We start from the raw sequence: 20166 nt of genomic DNA, 5'->3' as shown, positions 1-20166 counted from the left end.
CAGGCAGGACTGGCCTAGGGGTATTTTAAAGGGGTTTTAAATTAAATTTTTAGTAGAAGCGGCCAAATTTAAATAGTTATTTTTAATCTTTTTAAATTTTGTATTGTACCACTGTTTTAAACTGGCTGTAAGCCGCCCTGAGTCCTCCGGGAGAAGGGCGGGGTATAAATTTAATAAAATCTCAAATCTCAAATCTCAAGGTAAGGTAAAGGAGCCCCTGCAGATTTTACTCCGCTAGTCGTTGGCGACTCTAGGGGGCGCTGCTGATCTCCGTTTCAAGGCCGTGGAGCCAGCGCTGTCCGAAGACATTTTCGCGATCACGTGGCCAGCATGATGCCACGTTGCACTGCTACCTTCCCATCAAAGTGGTACTTATTTATCTACTTGCATTTGTGTGCTTTCGAACTGCTAGGGTTGGCAGGAGCTGGGGGCGAGGACGGGGGGCTCACCCTGTCTCACGGCGCTCGGATCTCGAACACGGGCCGCCAACTTTCCAGCCAACTTAGACCAAGACTCATCAGGAATTTCCAGCTATAAAACTTACAAGCCTATGCAAACCTGTTTTTGTACCGAATGAAGAGACAGAAAAAATATGTACCTCCTTCTAAAAAAGAACCCAGTGTTTCTGTTTGTAGCCCCTGATAAGGGAACTGAGATTGTTGTCACATTCACTGTTAGCTCAGCATAGCTTTTCCAGCATAAATGCTGGAGGATCGGCACAAAAGAGGCTTAATAGCAAAGCCTGGCTTGGCAGGCAGTTTCATTTACTTTCCTGATAAAACGGAAGATAGAGCCAATTTCTCTTTATAATTTGTCCATTATCTCATTTAATGCAGCCCGAGCCAGGATCAAGCCAGGCTACACGGCTCGGCTTTTGCTGGACACGGAAAACTTCAGGCTGTCAATTTGTTTTAGCCAGCTTTGACCTTTATATTTATTTCTAGCCATTCCAAGAGGTTTTTTTTGTTTGTGTATATGGAATTTTCATTTTCAACAATATTGTTACAGCGCAAGCTATATGAGAAAAGTCTGAGATTATTGTGTGATAGTTTCACTCAGTTGAAAGACCTGTAAAAGTACAGCTCACCCATACTTTTAAATAACTAAATCAGGGGTCTCCAAACTTGACAACTTTAAGACATGTGGACTTCAACTCCCAGAATTCCTTAGTCAGCCATATTGGCTGGAAATTCTGGGAGCTGAAGTCCACCAGTCTTAAAAGTTGCCAAGGTTGGAGACCGCTGGACTAGATGTTAGAGAACTGCAATGCTGTAAATACGGATACAGAAAGGAGCTTTGATCTGTGGGATCCTTGACATTCTACTTGCAGCTCTTTAAAGCAGCTGGGACTGTGAAGCAGCTGCAGATATGTAGTTGCTTTAAAGAGATTCAGAGAAGCCCATGCTCCTATGTCCTTCAGCTGGAATTTAGGTGGGAGTTGAAGTTCACTATAAACTTTCTGAAAATAATTGGTTCAACGCAAGGACTGTCATCGGCTTTTCACCTGTCTACGAATGGGGCGGCTGAAAAAGCGTACGCAATGGTGGAACAATATCTTAGGTGCTATGTGGATTGCCGACAGATGAATGTTTCCTGAATAAACTGTTCTTTAAGGAAGAAATCTTTGCCTTGAAGTCCTTTTAATTGGTTTCATCTGTTGGAACCATGACATTAACCCAAGAATAGTAACCCAGTACTGGGGCTGCTACTTGGGATTTTCCCGGCTCAATGAATTTAGCCGTTGAGAAACAGTAGTCTAGAGCAGTGGTGGCGAACCTGTGGCACGCGTGCCAGAGGCGGCACTCAGAGCCCTCTCTGTGGGCACACGTGCCGTGCCCCAGAGATGGCGAGGGACTGGCCCCTGCTGCCCTGGCCCCGCCCACCCAGTCTGCCATGACCACCACAGCCACGCCCACCCGGCATCCGGTAATAAATAAGTGGGTTTTGGGTTGCAGTTTGGGCACTGGGTCTCTGAAAGGTTCGCCATCACTGGTCTAGAGTTTGTCAACCTATGTGTCAAGACTGCTAACGTTGGATGTTCTTGCTTGCCATATGTGAAGAAGCAAACATGTTTTATTTAGCCTGCATATCACTTCTAGAGTTAAAGCAGACAATACTAGCCTAGTAGATGGGAAAGTATGCTAGTTAATCATAACAATATCTCAGCACAGCACAGCACAGCCAAGGTCAGCTGTAACAGGAGAAATAGGGAGGGGGCAATTCACACTTCACACTAATTGGAGAATATGACTGATGACTGTAAAATGAAGGAGTGAGTTATGCGTTGTTACGGGTGCTTGGGGGTGGGAGGTTTCAGTTTTTGGCTTCTTTATTGTACGTGCCGAAGCGATGTAGCAAAACAAAGGATTCTTTAAGGTAAATAAGCCTCAAAGTTCTTTGAAAAGCTACTTCTTTTCGGAACCATGTCACTATGGCCTGCAGGCCACATTTGCCTTGCCACCCAAAATTATCTAGCCCAAGGGTCTCCAACCTGTGGGCCTGTTGGCCACCGGGCTGCGGGAATGGCTGGCAAGTGCACACATGTGTGCATGCACCCCTCCACTCGTACTAGCACTGCCACGTGGGCACTAGTGGCCCTATTTGTGCATGCACACGCGCACATTTCCCTGCTCCTCCTTTTCCCTCTGGGCCACCAATCCGGAAAGGCTGGGGAGCTCTGATCTAGCCCATAGTTCCCAAAATGAAATAACACACTCATCCCATCTACAGCTCTGTAGCCTAAGACGCTGCGGAGCGTGCCCTCATTTTCTCAACAAAGGAACTTGTCCCTATGATTTGCCCCAAATAAGAGCCAGGATTCAACTAAGAGGGAGAGAGCTTCACAGTGAGATCAACAGCGTATAAATTTATAAACAAATAAATGAAATAATATTTTTCTGAATTATTTCCCAAACTCCGCACAGCATTACTGAACATCCCACATAACTTTCCTGAGTCCCGTCATCTCTCATCCTGGATATTTAATTTTTTTATTTAACAACTTTCACTCTTTGTCTCAACTTATCTGAGTTTGAATTTCGCTGCTCCTTGCCTTTAAAAAAAAACGTGCTACAAAATCCCATCCTTGGAAGCCTCCTGGAAAATTCCCAGCATTATGGCTTCCCTTAGGATTTAGCTGAAGCTCATCAGACAGCCAAGGATCGCATTGTGAAAAGTCTGGACATCACCCAGCCAGGAGAAATTAACAAAGCAAAGTCTTTGTCATCAAATGGAAAGAGAGTTGACAAAATAGAAAACAAAGAAATTGTCACTAAAGCACCAAGGGGAAACACCAACCTTGACAATTTTATACTTTCATGCTGTTCTACCAAGTTGTAGAGCTGGGCAATATTTTGTAGATATGGAGGCAAACAAAATGGAGGCGACTATTAGTAAACACTTCCATGCAGAAGACCAGGGAGATGCAGGTACACACAACAGAGCAAGACTCGGTGGATTTTACCTGTTCATCTATCTTTCTCTGTAGTTGCACAACTTTGTTCTCCATGCCGACATTGAGCCTCTTCAGGTGCTCTGCCGACCGGGCTTCTATCTTCAGAGCTTTCAGCTCCCGCTTGGCTTTCATGCGCCTGAAGTAGCACTGGATCACCACAGCTGCACATCTGAACTTGCAGAGATTCTTCCGAGCCAGCCAAGCTCGAGTGTGTTTCTGGAGGATGACGGCCTTGTACTCCATAAGTATCTTAAAAGCACACGGACACATAGCAACGTACAGAAGAGAGGGGAAAAAATACGGTAGCATGCATCAACGTAGTAGAACACCATCTAGGAGTGTCTAGGTGTCATCGATCTCTACTGATCAATACGAATTTGGTTTTTTTTCAACAGAGCAAAATCAAAAAGTGCTTACAACGGCGCTCAATGTTTTCAGTGATGGCCCTCCTGGCTGGGAATTTGATCAGAGTAAGAGCACACTCTTAGAGGTTATATACAGCTTTGAAAGTCTCCGTTTTTGAGTAGTAAAGGCATCAGAAAGTTGATATACAAGAGTCGTTCCTAATCTAGTGGTCTCTTGATGTCTTCTAACTTCCACTATCCCCTCCTTGCATGGTGGGTGGTTATGAGATTTGAAATTCAATACATCAAAAGAGCACCACACTGCGGGGAAAATTCCCCACTAAGGAACTTCACAAGTGGTCCATGGGAAAATTCATGCATCACCTTAGCAAATGTTAATAGCCATAGCTCAGTTTTGCCATAAAATGTTCATCACCAAACAATGACTTATTGTTTGGCCACATTCTGATTTTTCTGCACTTCCGTGATGAGGAAGAAATAGCACTAAGCAAATATTATTTTTGCCCTTAGTAGTCTAAAAAGTCACCAAATCTCCAAACACCTGTAAGGTTCATTTTGGTGCCTACAGAGACATTATTATATTATCAACATAAGGCTAGGTGGTTATAAAATGTGCAAAAATGGAAGCAGATACATTATTGAGTTTCTTTGCGTAGGAATATCAATAGGAAATTGATGAATTAGATCACGGATGAGTATGTATCAAGTATAAAGCTTGCAACTTTGTTTTACTAGAACCCCGAGATCAATAAAATGGGGTGTCACGTGAGAAATGGTCCGTAACTTGTAAGCAACATAAAAATACATCTGTATTTGGTTTGCCATAAGCCAGAAGTTCTAATATTCTAGCTATACAAGTTAACCCAGTTCATTTTAGCTAAACGTGCTTTGAAAATGTACCCTGTACAGTTAGTTTGTGGCTGAATATGTGTATCAAACCAGTCCCAAAATTAGGTTAAATCAATACTTCATCTTTATACTGACTACAGGTATGGATATTATATAGAAATGTTGGTCAATATTTTGGTTGTGCTATTATTAAAACAATGAGACAGAAAGCAATTTAATCTATTACAAATAGTCCATGATTTGTCTCAGTAGAACCATGATCTATTTTTTTTTCACCATCTTCACATTACATCCATCTGGACCTGATCCAACAAAATAATTATATTAAAATCAAGTGTGCGGTATTATTTCTTCAGCAGTTTATAATTTGACATGAATATGAGAAATACCAATTCACGCTGCTTGTGGCAATTGTGAACGGGGGAATAGCCATTAACACGTAGGCACTTCGTAGTGGCAAAATGATTGAAGACTGACATTGCTCCAAAATGAATACTCAGTAGTTGGTTATTGTGTCCCTAAAGGCACAAAGATAGACAATGGAATCCATACACTATTATGGAACAGTGGTTAAAATGTTAGTTTAAGACAGGGATGTCCAACCTTAGCAACTTAAGACTTGAGTCCCAAAGGTGCTTTTTCAAAAGGCAACTACGACTTTCTTTGTTTTTCCTTGAAGATGTTTCGCTTCTCATCCAAGAAGCTTCTTCAGTTTTGAAGAACTGAAGTTTAGCACTGAAGAAGCTTCTTGGATGAGAAGTGAAACATCTTCAAGGAAAAACAAAGGAAGTCTTAGTTGCCTTTTGAAAAAGCACCTTAGGGACAACCGTAAGCTGGATGACTGAGAATCTCCAGAGACATCTAAGACTTGTGGACTTCAACTCCCAGAATTCCCCACCCAGCATGGCTGGCTAGGAAATTCTGGGAGTTGAAGTCCACAGGTCTTAAGGTTGCCAAGGTTGGACCTCCCTGGTCTAAGAGTAATGAAAATGGCAACTCCGTGTATGCTCCTGAGTGGCGTCTCTCCGAGTCTCAGAAAGTGTGACTTTTCTTCTCTCTAGCCCAGGGGTAGTCAACCTTGGCTCTTTTATGACTCGTGGACTTCAACTCCCAGAATTCCTGAGCCAGCTGTGCTGGCTCAGGAATTCTGGGAGTTGAAGTCCACGAGTCATAAAAGAGCCAAGGTTGACTACCCCTGCTGTAGCCCGATGTTAATCTTTCCATTTTCCCCTGAGGTTCTTCTTCTCTGTGTGGCTTCATTAAGCTAGCAGCCCTCCGAAGAACTGCAGAAAAATTGCTTCTGTCCGTGGAGCTTAAACACTGAAATATCTACAGTTTATGCTTCTGCACTCTGACAATGAGCTAAGTCCTGAGTCAGGGGAAAAAGCCAGCTTGGAAAGAAAAGGCCTAGCAATCGCCATCGAATAGTGCTGGCAAGAAACACGAAAAGAGTTGCTGAAGAGATGGAAGGTATCGGTGAAATGTAACTGACGGACACCAATAAGCCATGCCGCTAAATAGGTGAGGATGAAATCTTATTACGCAGTCCAGGAATTTCTTCCTATTAGGTCATAAATTATTAAGTATGCCACAAATAAAGGGAAGGCCGGGCTCAAAGCTACGGAACAACGGTGCCTGGCTAAGTTAACTTTTGAGCTGTTTTATATATAATATTTTCCCAGACTGTATAGTACATATACCAGTGATGGCGAACCTTTTAGAGACCGAGTGCCCAAACTGCAACCCAAAACCCACTTATGCATCGTCGGGTGCCGGGTGGGTGTGGCCCATTGGCTGGGTGTGGCCCATTGGGTGGGTTTGGCCCATTGGGTGGGCGTGGCCCGTTGGGTGGGCGTGGCCCATTGGCTGGGCGTGGCTGCAGTGGTAACGGCAGACTGGGTGGGACTAAAAAGTTCAGTCAATCAATTCCAACTTTGCAAGATCTTTTTTTTTTCTCGCGAGAAGTTGAAATTGACCGATTGAACCTTTTTTTTTTTGCACATGGCGGCGGAGGCCTAAAGCGAAAAGGTTTTATAAAACCCAGCTGAAGGCCTAGGACTGGGGCGATGGCACCCGTGCCCACAGAGAGGGCTCTGAGTGCCGCCTCTGGCACCCGTGCCATAGGTTCGCCACCATTGGTATATACAGATAACCCACCAGGGATTAATTACAGCAAATACTTCCAAATCATGTTTTCCCAACTTCTTATTTCCCTATATTTATTAAATACTAACTTGCAAAAGAACTCTAAGGATGCAATGTTGGACCATCATCTGGACTACTGTAATGCTCTCTACATGGGGCTCCCTCTGAGGAGCACCCGGAGACTCCAACTGGTCCAGAATGCGGCCGCGCGGGCGGTGTTGGGAGGGACTCGTCGCTCCCATGTAACACCGCTGCTGCGCGAGCTGCACTGGTTACCAGTGGTCTTCCGGGTGCGCTTTAAGGTGTTAGTTACCACCTTTAAAGCGANTTTAATCGGAAACACAGCTGGGAATATTTGGTTTTAATTCGGCTTTTATCAGGGTTTATTCTTTTGTATTTTTGTATTGTGTATTTTTTGTATTTTGGGTATATTATTTGTTTTAATATGCTGTGAACCGCCCTGAGTCCTATGGGAGAAGGGCGGTATATAAATTAAAATAATAAATAAATAAATAAATAAATAAATTCAGTAGAAGTCCCTCATTATTCCGAAAAGCTAAGTAGCAGAATGCTTCCTTAGAAAGAAGCAAAGGGTTATAATACAGTCAGTCTCGGATTCAGAGAACAGATTTGCCCGGCTATTAGTGAATGCTCCCGAGCTTCATCAGATGCCTTCGCTCAGAACTACAGGGGACATCACAAAAAGCCACTCTTCCATCTCCGTTGTGAAGAGAGAGAGAGACAGGCCGAAAGTTCCCCCTGTCTTTAAACACTGTGACTCATATAAGGAACGGTTGCAGGAATTGGGGATGTCTAGTTTAATGAAGAGAAGGACGAGGGGGGACATGATAGCAGTCTTCCAGTATCTCAGGGGCTGCCACAAAGAAGAGGGAGTCAAGCTATTCTCCAAAGCGCCTGAAGGCAGGACAAGAAGCAACGGGTGGAAACTGATCAAGGAGAGAAGCAACCTAGAACTAAGGAGAAACTTCCTGACAGTGAGAACAATTAACCAGTGGAACAACCTGCCTCCAGAAGCGGTGAATGCTCCAACACTGGAAGTTTTTAAGAAGAGACTGGACAGCCATTTGTCCGAAATGGTGTAGGGTTTCCTGCCTGAGCAGGGGGTTGGACTAGATGACCTTCAAGATCCCTTCCAACTTTACTATTATTATTATTATTATTATTATTATTATTATTATTATTATTATTATTATTATTATTATTATTATTATTATTATTATTATTATTATTATTATTATTATTATTATTATTATTATTATTATTAACTAATCCTACTCCAGATGACAACCATACTGGGAGAAGAAGGGGCGACCTTTCCATCCTGCCCATCCTCTCTCCTTCTTCCATCAGGTTGTGTCAAGCATGAGGAATCGGGACCACACACAGAGTTCCAGCTAAGGTGATTTATTGCTCATGCCCACCCCAGAGGAATCTAGTCAGCTAACTGTCAGGACTAAATAAGAGAAGAGATACGATAGATAAGAGACAAGCGAATTCAAGAGGGGTTGACTGAGACCGTTTGTGGGAGTGTAAGGACTCTAGGCTGATTACTCACTTGACTCTGCCCCCAGGCTCTGCCTGCTCTTCGCTTACAGGTTGGCTCTAGCGGTCAAAATAGGGAATAGATGCGAAGATATTGTGCAGCATAATAAATTAGAACCTAATTCCAATCCCCCAATCAATAAAAGTAAAATTAATATTGCTAATGATATTAGAGTAGAACAGTAAGAAAGTGAGAATAGCAAAGAACAAACTGTTCAGTCTCTAAGACAGGGGTAGTCAACCTTGGCTCTTTTATGACTCGTGGACTTCAACTCCCAGAATTCCTGAGCCAGCTAAGCTGGCTCAGGAATTCTGAGAGTTGAAGTCCACGAATCATAAAAGAGCCAAGGTTGACTACCCCTGCTTTAAGAGATTGCCAAAGAAGCCAACTCTTGACAGCTAAACATGACTGTTTGGGGACTTATTGAAGAGGCTAGGCAACCATGACCAAGCTCTCCTTCTACCCCCTTGTGCTGAGAAAACCTGGAGCATCTATTCCCTGATAAAATGAAACTTCTTTGGAGGAGTCCTAAAGATATCCGGCCTTAAGTTCAAGTTGTTTTATAGGTTATTACCAACCCCTTGAGTTTTATACAGAAACCTACTGAAAGTCAAGGCGAGTTCCTACAGCTCAGATGCTGTAAAATTAATCAGCTCTGGCCTAGTAGACAGAGGACCTGCTGCTCCACTGCAGTTTTTGGGTAACACCCTAGGCCAGCCCCAGGTATATCACACTATTGTAATCAGATATAAAAGTAACAAGGTTGTGAGTTACTATTCTTAGACACTCCTATCCTCACCTGTCAAACAACTTCAATCTGTCTAGCTCTATAGCAATAGGGTACCCATTTGTATTCTAAGAATTACGGGATAAAGGCTGTTGGTATGTCACTAGTTAATCCTTCAAGAGCAGTTTGAAGGTTACTTCAAAGAAAATAAAACCTTTGTACTCTTTGGATAGGATGGCATCCATCTGAGGATTTCAAAAGTGAACCTTAAGTTATAGGATTAATACCTAACAAAGGTTGGGCTCAGGTTTTATATATAAGATGGATGGCTGACTTTCCAGATTAATTACCAATGAAGCAGGAAGAGATACCTCAAACAATGGAAGGTGATGGAGAAGACATCCACCTAAGACTTTGACAGGAGCTGCTAATAAGAATTGAGAAGACTTATTCCTTGACTATACCAGCATATGGAATGTTCTCACCTCATTTTGAGATCTCTGTTCTGTTACCAATCTTCTACAATTAGAGAACTAAGACATGTAACATAGCAAACAACATTGTGTTTTGAAATCTGGCATTCACAACCAAGTGTGGAGTGATCTTGCCAGTTTTCAGTAAAGGCAAGACTTGTAATCTAGATGAGAAGTAAGATGCTTAAATTACACTGAAGACAACAGGAATTCAGAAGCAAAATGTTATGCAGGACTGAAGACGGTATTAAAGACAGATTGAATATTTTTAAAAAATGATGTTGATTGTCTGCTAGCATTGTTGATCTATCCTTATCTATCTTTAACATAATGAAGTTTTTGAAGGTTTACAATAGAATCTAGCTTGAATTAAAGAGAATAAAATGTGGCAGATGTTTTTAGACGATAACTATACTTACTACTTATCTGCTCCATTTTAGCAGTTGTTTTTTTTAATGTATTTGTTCTTAACCTACTTTACTATATTTGTGATTGCCTATGAAATACTAATGAGAATTAAGACAATAAAACTATGCAATACATATGTATGTACGTTCCCTGGTCCACAGTACCTAGGACAAACTCCTTTAATTTCCTTCCCAAGAAAATGAATATATGCAGCATTTTATTTGTTGGTATATAACCATGTAAGAACCTGGTTCACACTAAAGATTATACAGGTAGTCCTTGACTTATGACCAAAATTGGGACTGGAATTTCAGTCATACGTCATGAAGATCGAGGCACCCACACGATTAGAGCTGATTTTACGACTGTTTTTACAATGGACACTGAGCTATTCACATGGATTTAGGTTTGAATCCATTCACCCATATGGGAGTTTTCTGTCGGGGGGGGGGAAATCAAACCACGGTCACATGACTGCAGGACGCTTCAACCAGTCGTCAAAGTGAGCTGGTTGCCAAGTGCTCAAAACACAGTCATGTGATCGCCAAGGAGGTTGTGTAGGGCTGTACAACACTGAGGGGTCTCTGGTGCCCTCTGAGTTGGGTTGTCTTCTTGCAGACGTTTCATTACCCAAGCTAGGTAACCTGATTGGAGAAAACAACCCAGCTCAGAGAGCGTCCAGGACCCCTCATTGCAACCCTGAGCCACAAATATTCTTCTTTCTTTGCACAACGTTTCATGACGGCTAGAAGTCTCTTTATGAGACCTTTCAGAGGCCACAATTCCCAGTGGCCGATAAATGATGGGTCGTTAAGTCTCCGGCGACTTGCATCTGACTTCCATGAAGCGTGAAACAGAAAAAGACAAGGCTACTGAAATGTAAACCTTTTTGTGTGTTCTGAAGGCAAAAAGTTAAAAAAAACCCACAAACCTTTTGATAGTTCTTCCTAACGAACATTCCTCGGGTGAAGGACTGGATCGTGATAGCTGCTTGACGGATGGTTTTGTAGGCCCGGCGTATCCTTAACATTCGATATTGTTTCTGGAAAATAACGGCCGCTTTTGTTTTCCTTAGATGATCAGCCAATCTGCAGAAGAGCAAAAGGGGAAAAGGTTTAGCAACGATAAATAAGGACAACACAAACCAATTGTTCCTAACAGAAGTGCTCCTGTACTGATTTTCTGTCACTGCTGTTCTTCCCTCGAAGATTTTCTACTCCATCCTGTTTCCAACAGAGACTCAACAATTGTGGGCGATGGATCACGGCTGGTCCTCAATGGACAGCTTTTGCAGAAGTGAGTTATTGCCCACAATTCCTTTAAGTGTGCTGTTGCCTTCTTCGTGTTCCTTGGTTCTGACAATCAGTCAATAGTGGCTCTAATTGCACGATGGCAGGCTGGGTTGTAAAATGCAATTTCCATTTCATTTATTTATTTGTTTCACTTCCTACTTCTTCTCCAGAAGCTCAAAGCAATATACTGCACACAGAGTAGTATAATGTGCGGGGCTTCGTCTTAGGTTCACGATATGTGATGGAATGGAGCAAGGAGGGAGGGGGTGCAGTCCAGAGGAATAAGAGGCAACTCAGCCCAGAGTTGTGTGTGTGTTGTGTGTGAGAGAACAAGGGTGAAGATATCTCCTCCCTTAATAGTTCATAGAATAGATTATAGATTCAGATAGTAGATTCCTCAGTCTGGTAAGATTGTATCTATAGGTGAGAAACAATAAAGAACTCAGCTTGGAAGAATCGCCACATTGTCAAGTGCCGGGAAAATCAGGAGATTCAGGCAGTTCAAAGGAATATAAAGGTTTATAATAATAATAATAATAAAGTTGGAAGGGACCTTGGAGGTCATCTAGTCCAACCCCCTGCTTAGGCAGGAAACCCTATACCATTTCAGAGAAATGGCTGTCCAGTCTCTTCTTAAAAACTTCCAGTGTTGGAGCATTCACCGCTTCTGGAGGCAGGTGGTTCCACTGGTTAATTGTTCTCACTGTCAGGAAGTTTCTCCTTAGTTCCAGGTTGCTTCTCTCCTTGATGAGTTTCCACCCGTTGCTTCTCCTCCTGCCTTCAGGCGCTTTGGAGAATAGCTTGACTCCCTCTTCTTTGGGGCAGCCCCTGAGATACTGGAAGACTGCTATCCGGTCCCCCCTCGTCCTTCTCTTCATTAAACTGGACATGCCCAATTCCAGCAGCCGTTCCTGATATGTTTTAGCCTCCAGTCCCCTGATCATCTTTGTGGCTCTTCTCTGCACTCTTTCTAGAGTCTCAGCATCTTTTTTACATCGTGGTGACTAAAACTGGATGCCGTATTCCAAGTGTGGCCTTACCAAGGTCTTGTAAAGTGGTATTAATACTTCACATGATCTCAATTCTATCCCTCTGTTAATGCAGCCCAGCACTGCTTAAGGTCTCTACAAGAATCTGACCAACTAACAGTTGAGGGAAATGAGCGGGAGATAAGAAAAGCAGTCAAGGCAGGCTGGGCTGAGATCTCTGTCGGGCGCGCAGGGACTCGTGACGTACGAGGCGTTTGATCCCCCCCTTCCTCGGGCTCAGCCTGGTCATCTCCTACAAAGGTGTCATTCTTGGTTTAGGGCCTGACATGATAAGCCTATAGGCTAGACTGGGCTGAGGGTCAGATATGGGTGCAATGTTACCCAGAGAGTGAAGATCTGAATTTGGGTTTTGATGGGTTTAATGCAACATCGAGCATTGCACCACATTGATCTGCTTAGCTTTTCTCGCTCTTCTTTGAAACGATCGCTCCCCATTTCTTAGGAATGTTTGACGTCTCTCTGAATATTGTCCCACAACTGTTTGTATCACTTCAAAATTAATTCTGGACAAGTTTGACTTCACAACCTCATCTATTTTATCATTTATTTTATTTATATCTTGCCTTTATTATTTTTACAAATAACTCGAGGTGGCAAACATATGCAACACACCTTCCTGTTCTTATTTTCCCCACAACGACCCTATCAGGTGGGCTGAGAGAGTGTGACTGGTCCAAATGTCACCCAGCTAAGGTGGGACTAGAACTCACCGTCTCCCACTTTTGAATCTGATGCCTTGATCACCAGACCAAATGTTGAATTAATTAAAAAAAACCTGATGATATTTTCCTTTGAATTGCTCTAGCTCTACAAAGTTTCTGGAGAATTCATTTTTCTGTCAGTGGAAGGTTTACTATTTCAACCCTACCTTCTAGTCTCAAAGCAGCCATTATTCTCCATTATTCTTCAAAGTTTGCCAATTTAGCTGCTCTAGTAACGCTCAACCTGGGTCTCAGCCAATTTGTGGAAAATGTCTGGCTGCAGGTAGCCCACACCTTGTGACTGTAACTGAGGCCAGAATTACAGCCGGTAAGATATTACAGGTCATCCTGTGACTGGACTCAATTTTATAACATTTTTTGCAGCAGTCTTTAAACAAGCGCTGCAGTCATTAAGTGAATGCTGCAGTCATTAAATGAATCCAATGAGTGCTTTTTGTCAGAAACCGGAAGCAAGCACCAGAAACCGGCAAAAAAAAACCCCATAAAAAACCTGCAGTCATGTGACCACAAATGGTCATAAAAGTGAGTCTGTTGCCAAGTGCTCAAAATGTGATGCTGTGACTCCGTTGGGGGGAGACAGCAGTCATAACTTTAAAATCAGATCATGAGGTTTTTATTGGGGGGGGTCTGTTGTAACTCTGAACGGTTGCTATGCAACTGGACTTAAGTACAAAATGGCAGCCATCAGATCTTCTGACAGGGCTTCTAAATCCAGCAGAGGAATGATAGTAGCAAAGAACTCAGAAGATCTTGAAAGATTTAAACATTTCTACTTGTATTATTTTATTTTTTTTACAAATGACCTTTCTTTGCGTACTTTCCATCACAGCAACTGCCACGTTGTTTTTCCCAAGGCACCAGAAAAGCATATGAGCCGAAAACTAGGACTGGGGGCATTAGCAATTTAGTCTATTTCCTTTATAGTCGTGTGAGCATAAAGAGATTTTTATGATTCTGCTACCGGTGGTCGTTCGGAGAGCAGGGTGCTAGACAATATTCTCTGCGCTTTGATTTTTTATCATCTAGGCCAGGGATAGGCAACCTCGGCTCTTTTATGACTCATGGACTTCAACTCCCAGAATTCCTGAGTCAGCAGAGCTGACTCAGGAATTCTGGGAGTTGAAGTCCACGAGTCATAAAAGAGCCGAGGTTGCCTACCCCTGATCTAGGCAAAAGGGTAGGCATCAACTGGCTTGCAGGCCAAGGTTTCCTTTGTTGTTAAAAATAATTTTTATACAGTAATTCTAAAAAAAATAAAACGTGCTCTTTTGTTGAGGTTCTTTCTTTTTATTCTTTTTGTATATTTTGTGATTGGGTTAATTGTAGTAACTGGGGGTTTTCTTGTTTTGGTTAGGTGGAATCCTGAAAAAAAAATGCCATAGCAATTGCCTGTATCCCGGGCCGTTTCCCAGCTTATGAACACAATATTTTACTATTAAGAGAAAAAATCCTAGTAATTTAATAACTGCAAGTGACTTGATAGATTCAGGATTGCCAGATGTGCTCAAGGAAAGCTGGGTAGCTTTCGGTCTGAATGGCTTAAACACGTCTTCCTATGCGGAGCAGAGCATCGGACTCGGGGGCTAAAGAGCCTTTATGTTCTCTTATACGATTCATATTGTTCATATATCTAATTTTCAACCTTGCTCGGATAAGAAAAAAGAATGTTATTTCTTTCATCATTCTAAAACTGCAGCTATCCAACTTAATGGCTTTCCATATATAAAGGAGCCCTTGCGGATTTTACTACGCTAGTCGTTGCCGACTCTAGGGGGACGCTGCTATCTCCGTTTCAAGGCCGTGGAGCCAGCGCTGTCCGAAGACATTCCCGTGGTCATGTGGTCAGCATGATGCCACGGGGCGCCGTTACCTTCCCATAAAAGTGGTACCTACTTATCCGCTTGCATTTGCATGCTTTCAAACTGCTGGGCTGGCAGGAGCTGGGGGCGAGGACGGGAGCTCACCCTGTCTCATGCCACTCGGATCTCGAACGTGGGCCGCCCCATATACTGTATGCCAGGTGGACAGATTCCCATATTTCCAGCAAGCAAATTCTCTTGGGAAAAGGTTCGCTTTATGCTTACCTGCGTGCCAGATATCCTCGGGTGAACCTCTGGATACTTAAAGCTGCCTCCCTGGTTTTCCTGTATTTTCTTCTCTGCATCCAGCCGCGCATCGTCTTCTGTATCATGATGGTGGCAGCCCGGAACTTATCTGCCCGCAATTTTTCCAAGTAGGCCACCTGGCCAGCACGGAAAAAGATCTTTGTACGTCCAAACTGAAACTGGTCAGGATCCTTGGGAAAGTGTAAAAGGAAAATTGAAGATATTAAAAAGCATTTTTCCTTCCTTCCTTCCCTCCCTCCCTCCCTCCCTTCCTTCCACCAAATTTGAGCATACCATTGTTTAGTGCAATATGTGACCTAATCCAAGTGTTTTGCTTGGCTGAATATAAATTAAATATGGTAGAACAAATAAGATTTATCCAAGTTGGCACTTAACAAAATATGATTAAAATAGGAACGTGATGATAGGCAAAGAGTTTTTCAGTAAGGAGCAGAATTAAGCTATATTAAAATGATTCTTCCAAACGATCCCATCGTTCTTTCCAGTCTTCTGACAAAGAGGTTGCAATGGTTTTTCAGGGGCTTTGGACTATAGTTAAATGGAGGAGTAGAATTATGGATTTAGGACTACAGTGATGTTGGATTACATGCCAATTCAATGGATTGGTTGATTGATCTGGTAATATAAAGCAGTGATGGCGAACCTTTTAGAGACCGGGTGCCCAAAAACTGGCCTCGCCCCCGCTCCACCCCGTGCCCCGCCCCCGCTGTCCCACCCTGCCTGCCCGTAGGGCCACTCACCGCCTCCAGGGCCCGACGCAGATCGGCCAGGCAGCCCAGCAGTGCCACGGCGGCCACGCCCTCTGCCCACGCCCCACAGCATCAACTGTGCGTGTTGGGGCAGGAGGGCAGAGTCTTGTCTACGCTGCCTGGCTGCCATGTCCTTGGCTGCGCTGCTCCACGTGGGCCATGCTCGGGGGCGACTCTCCTCCAGGGGGGCTGCTGGTGAGAAGGGGGTCGTGGGGGGAGGCAAGGCTGGGGCAACGGCACGTGTGCCCACAGAGAGGGCTCCGAGTACCACCTCTGATACCCGTGCCATAGGTTCGCCACCACTGATATAAAGTATCTCTGACCTCTTACCTTAATTAGGCTTTCCAACAACGTCTTACAAATCAGTGTCTTGTCTTTCTTTTTCGAAATACTTTTGTCTTTCATGAGCACTCGATACCGATTCAAGAAGTCATGGTAGGTCCACCTAAAGAAAAATGACAAAAAGCCAGAAATCAGTGGGGAGACATTAAATCAAAAAGGTGAGCGGTGCAGCCTCCTTTGACAGCCAGTGTTAAAAACTGACAGCAAAACTGTTGCCACCCGCCGGAAGATGTACTTAATAACTGTTATACTGATAAAGGAGAATATTTGTAGCTGACCTCAGGGGTCGTCCTTCACGCTCTCTGACTGTGGTTGTTTTCTTGCAGACGTTTCATTGCCCAAAAGTGCATCATTAGCACGGATAAAGTTACCTAGTTGGGTAGCGAAACATCTGTAACGAAACAACCGAGCTCAGAGGCCACCCAGGACCCCTCAAAAGTGTTATAGCTGCCGATCTTAAGTGCATAACTCCGGGTGGCCCACAACATTTCAGACACAATATAAAAACTCATAAACCACTAAAACAATACAGCCTAAGGGGGGGGGGGAGGCTTCCTAAGACACACCAACACCTGCAATGACAAATTGGGAAAAGCCCGGCTCCCGGAGGGCCGAGAGGAGAGTGGCCCTCTGAAACTCAGGGGGGGGCTGTTTCTGAGAGCGGTTCCCCCCACTGTTTTCTATCTGTCAATCAGTCCTTCTCAAGGGGATGCGGTAGGTGCTGTTTAGCAGGGAAGATCGCTTAGTGAATGTTCAAAGTTACAAAGATCCCCCAAAAGGTACTTAAGACCCAGATTTTAAAATCTGACACAAGCTCTCTCCCTCTCTCTCCCTCTCCCTCCCCACCCTCCTGTGCTTGCATTTATGGCTATTTATGGCTATTTATGGCTATTATGCTATTAAATATGAGCCAGCCGTGTGCTGCAGCTGCCAAAAAGGCCAACACAGTGCTGGGCTGCATGAACAGAGGGATAGAATCAAGATCATGTGAAGTATTAATACCACTTTACAAGGCCTTGGTAAGGCCACACTTGGAATACGGCATCCAGTTTTGGTCACCGCGATGTAAAAAAAGACGTTGAGGCTGTAGAAAGAGTTCAGAGAAGAGCAACAAAGATGATCAGGGGACTGGAGGCTAAAACATATAAGGAACGGTTGCTGGAATTGGGTCTGTCTAGTTTAATGAAGAGAAGGACGAGGGGGGACAGGATAACAGTCTTCCAGTATCTCAGGGGCTGCCCCAAAGAAGAGGGAGTCAAGCTATTCTCCAAAGCCCCTGAAGGCAGGAGAAGAAGCAATGGGTGGAAACTAATCCAGGAGAGAAGCAACCTGGAACTAAGGAGAAACTTCCTGACAGTGAGAACAATTAACCAGTGGAACCACCTGCCTCCAGAAGCGGTGAATGCTCCAACACTGGAGGTTTTTAAGAAGAGACTGGACAGCCCTTTGTCTGAAATGGTGTAGGGTTTCCTGCCTGAGCAGGGGGTTGGACTAGATGACCTCCAAGGTCCCTTCCAACTTTATTATTATTATTATTATTATTATTATTATTATTATTATTATTATTATTATTATTATTATTATTATTATTATTATTATTATTATTATTAGCATCCCACCGTCACATGAGCACAATTTATGATTTTTTTTTTATATGGAAACCGGCATTTACTTCCAATTTCTGGCAGAAGAGCCCAATGCACGCAATGGGTTTGGCTTAAGGACCGTGACATTCGCTTAGTCAAAAAAATGTCATAAAATCAGGTCAGTCGTGGTGACGATCCATTTAATGACTGACATGACTTATGACCATAATTTGGGGCTCCATTACAGTCATAGGTTGAGGACTACCTATAAACAGAAAGAAGAGGGAGGGCAGTTTATTCAGCCAGTAAACAGGAAGCGTAAACCAACAAGGCATAAAGCACCAGACGTAATTCAGTAACTGAATTGCAGAGTTCCTGTCCAGGACATCCTCGGCTGAGAACAGTTCATTTAAGGACAACTTGAAGTTACAGAGGCACTGAAAACAGTGACTTATGACTCTTTTTCACACTTACGACCGCCGCAGCGTCCCCTGGTCACGTGATCAACATTCAGGTGCTTGGCAACTAGCCTGCATTTACGACGGTCGCAGTGTGTCCCTGGGATCACACAATCTCCTTTTGCGACCATCCGACGAGCAAAGTCAACGGGGAAACCAAATTCCCTTAACAGCCACATGACCAACTTAACAACAGCAGTGTTTCCCTTAGCAACTGTCTCGCTTAGCAACATAAATTTTGGGCTGAACTGTGGTTGTAAGTCAAGGACTACCTGTATGCATAAATTCAGAAGAAAAAGCTTCTTCCTATCTTTTCCAGCAGCACTTCTGCGCCCAAAACGTGACCGGTTCTGTGGTCTTTGTAAACTTTCAGTTCCTGATTAAACATTTAAATTAAATCCTTGGATAAAAGAAATTGGGAGGAAGTGGCAAGCCTCCAGCAGAGCGTGTCAAAGCTCTCGTCTCTTTGGCTGGAGCAATATTTTAATCCTTGGAGGAAGCATCTCCTGCCACAGTGCTTAGATTTAGAACTTGCAGGCGGGATTCTGAAATTGGCTCTTTGTTTGCCAAGTTTTAGCCCACTGCAGATTAAAGTCCCTGAGTTATGGACCCCTCTGAAGGAAGGGAGTCTGCCTGGGGCTGCCAGCTGATGCCATGATTAAGTGCACACGAAAGGAAGGGAGAGAAAAGGAACAGAAGGGAGAAATTGAAAGCTTACAAGACTGTAAAACTTGGATGTATGCTTTACGGTAGGAGTGTCCAACCTGGGCAACTTTAAGATTTGCGGACTTCAACTCCCAGAATTCCTCAGACATATCAAAACTGATGTCATGATAAGTTGGAAGACTGCCTAGGGCAGTGGTGGCGAACCCATGGCACGGGTGCCAGAGGCGGCACTCAGAGCCCTCTCTGTGGGCACGCGCACCGTCGTCCCAGTCCTAGGCCTGCAGCTGGGTTTTATAAAACCTTTTCTCTTTAGGCCTCCGCTGCCATGTGCAAAAAAAAAAAAAGGATTCAATCAATCAGTCAATTTCAACTTCTCACGGAAAAAAACAGATCTTGCAAAATTGGAATTGATTGATTGAACTTTTTAGTCCCACCCAGTCTGGTGTTACCACCGCAGCCACGCCCACCCAATGGGCCACACCCACCCGGCACCTGACGATGCATAAGTGGGTTTTGGGTTGCAGTTTGGGCACTCGGTCTCTAAAAGGTTCGCCATCACTGGCCTAGGGGTCCAGTACCCAACCTTTTTGGCACCAGGGACCAATTTCATGGAAGACAATTTTTCCATGGACTGGCAGGGGGAGGGGAGGGAGTGTGCAATCCAGATCCCACCATGCACGCACAATTTCACTCGCCCCGCTGTTCACCTCCAGCTGCGCAGCCCAGTTCCCAACAGGCTATGGACCTGGACCGGTCCACAGCCAGGGTACTGGGGACCCCTGGCCCAGGGAACCGCTTGGTAAGAGTGTCTATGGAGAGTCTCAGCTTGGAAAGAGACAGCAAAGTCTGCAGCTGCACAGTGGATGGAGCAAGAAGCTGAAGAGCCCCCCTCCCTAAGTTCTCAGGCTGTAAAGCAGACGGTGAGTGGACTGGACTTTCAGACTGGGAAGATTCCCTCAGTATAGCTTTACAATAAAGTGTAGAATTAGGTTATCTGGCCATGTTTCCTGTCTGGGCTACAGTTGACAGTTCCTTCCTTCCTTCCTTCCTTCCTTAGTTCTTTCCTTCCTTCCTTCCTTCCTTCCCTTTCCTCTGCCACCTTTATTCCCTTTGTTTTGTGCTATTTTCTTCTTTTAAAATGTTTTTAACCATTTGTCAACCACTCAGAGTTGCTGGGAGTCAGGCAGATTG

The 20166-nt window shown here is 43.9% G+C and overlaps 1 protein-coding gene across 1 annotated transcript in view; it reads right to left on the bottom strand.

Moving 5' to 3' along the window:
- Positions 1-20166, bottom strand: part of MYO5B (myosin VB) — a 177996-nt gene that overhangs the window by 77205 nt on the left and 80625 nt on the right. Inside the window, exons 15-18 of the mRNA XM_029283377.1 lie at positions 16254-16368; positions 15133-15344; positions 10917-11073; positions 3464-3703 (exon numbers count right to left, since the gene is read on the bottom strand). Of these exons, the coding sequence (XP_029139210.1) occupies positions 3464-3703; positions 10917-11073; positions 15133-15344; positions 16254-16368 (724 nt within the window). The remainder of the gene's footprint in view (positions 1-3463; positions 3704-10916; positions 11074-15132; positions 15345-16253; positions 16369-20166) is intronic.

This window comes from Protobothrops mucrosquamatus, unplaced genomic scaffold, assembly GCF_001527695.2.
Source record: "Protobothrops mucrosquamatus isolate PMUCROS unplaced genomic scaffold, P.Mucros_1.0 scaffold70, whole genome shotgun sequence".
In the NCBI taxonomy this organism is placed as follows: Eukaryota; Metazoa; Chordata; class Lepidosauria; order Squamata; family Viperidae; genus Protobothrops; species Protobothrops mucrosquamatus.
The sequence above is the reverse complement of the archived record's forward strand: the minus strand, read 5'-3'. Positions and strand labels throughout refer to the sequence as shown.